At 70.3% G+C, this 1381-nt stretch overlaps 1 protein-coding gene across 1 annotated transcript in view; it reads right to left on the reverse strand.

Annotated features, from left to right (window-relative positions):
• Window positions 1-1381, reverse strand: part of H696_01467 (hypothetical protein) — a gene marked incomplete at both ends in the record, with an annotated part of 4572 nt that overhangs the window by 3154 nt on the left and 37 nt on the right. The window contains 2 exons of the mRNA XM_009495361.1: window positions 264-844; window positions 964-1323. Of these exons, the coding sequence (XP_009493636.1) occupies window positions 264-844; window positions 964-1323 (941 nt within the window). The remainder of the gene's footprint in view (window positions 1-263; window positions 845-963; window positions 1324-1381) is intronic.

Raw genomic sequence — 1381 nt, forward strand, 5'->3', positions numbered from 1 at the left:
GTAGGCGTCCAGGAAGGACTGTGTGGCCCGGTGATGGGGGGGGTGGGAGTGGGGGGGGTGGGAGTGGAAGGGCGGAGGGAGAGAAAGGAAGGAGGAGGAAGGAGGAGGAAGGAGGAGGAAGGAGGAGGAAGGAGGAGGAAGGAAGAAGGAAAAAGGAGGAGGAAGGAGGGAGAGGGAGGAGAAAACAGCAAGAGTCGAGGCGTGTCAATGATCGACGAGGCATGATGCCCGGGCAGGGAGACAGGCGAGGAAGTTGCACGCACCTGGAGAGCGCTCAGATCCGAGAAGGAGGAGTTGGCGGAGTTGGCGGAAGCGCGCGGGTGCGACGAGACGCTGGGCTGACGCGAGGCGTGGGCCATCGTGCCGGCGGGCGCTGCCTGCGAGGCATGGTCAGACTCGCTGTCGGCCGTGAAAATGAGCGTCTCCGGGAGCTCATCGCGCGTGGCCCGGCCGGGGGTCGGCTCGGGGAAGGGGTCGTCGGCCGGGGGCGCCGCCGGCAGGGGCGTAGGCGCCTGGCCCGAGGCCGGGCCCCCGGGCGAGGGGAAGTGCCCGGAGTGTGCGGTCACTCGCGGGGGCAGCATGTCGAAGGCGGGGCCGCCGGCATTCGGGGCACCGGCCATGCCGCTGCTGGGGCTGGCCCCAGGTGGCGGGGCGATGGACCGCGGCGAGGGGGGCAGCCCGGCGGTGGCCGGCGACGCGGCCACCACCGGCGGCGTGGGGACCCCATTGAGCGTCGGGCTGAGGGCCCCCATGGGGGCCGTGGTGGCGACATTCATGTTGGTGAACATGATGTCCAGCTCCTTCATGGAGGAGGAAGCGTCATCGGCCGGCAGAGGCGTGGAGGCTGGTGCGTGTGCGGATGCGGATGCAGGTGCAAGTGCCTATGTTAGGATGTGGGACATGCGGGCAGAGGCGGGGGGGGAGGGGGGGGAGCCCCGCGCGGGCTGAGCAGGCCATGCGCACCGGTCGGCGACGGGGACATGGCCTTGGAGTCGGGGAAGCGGCGGATCAGCTCGAAGTAAATGTCGCACACCAGGTCGCGGAACCGGTGCTCCGGCAGGGTGCTCAGCTTCATGCGGGCGTCGATGCGCTTGTGCTGGAAGCCCTGGGTGTCATCCGGGGGCGGGGGGCGCTCATTCGGGTCGCGGCTGGCCCGGCGCAGGCGAAGCTCATTCAGCAGGTCCTCGGCCAGCTCCTGGAATTGGACCGTCGACAGGAGGGTAAGCCGGTGCCGGGCATTGGACTGTTGCGATGTGGACGGCCGGCTGGCCTGCAAATAGGCACTGAGGTAGGTCTCGAACTCGCGGAAGCATTGGTGGGGGACTGGCCGCGGCGGGGGGGGGGGGGGGGGGGGGGGGGGGGGCGCAGGCGAGGACGGCGC

This window comes from Fonticula alba, assembly GCF_000388065.1.
Source record: "Fonticula alba strain ATCC 38817 unplaced genomic scaffold supercont2.2, whole genome shotgun sequence".
NCBI lineage: Eukaryota > Rotosphaerida > Fonticulaceae > Fonticula > Fonticula alba.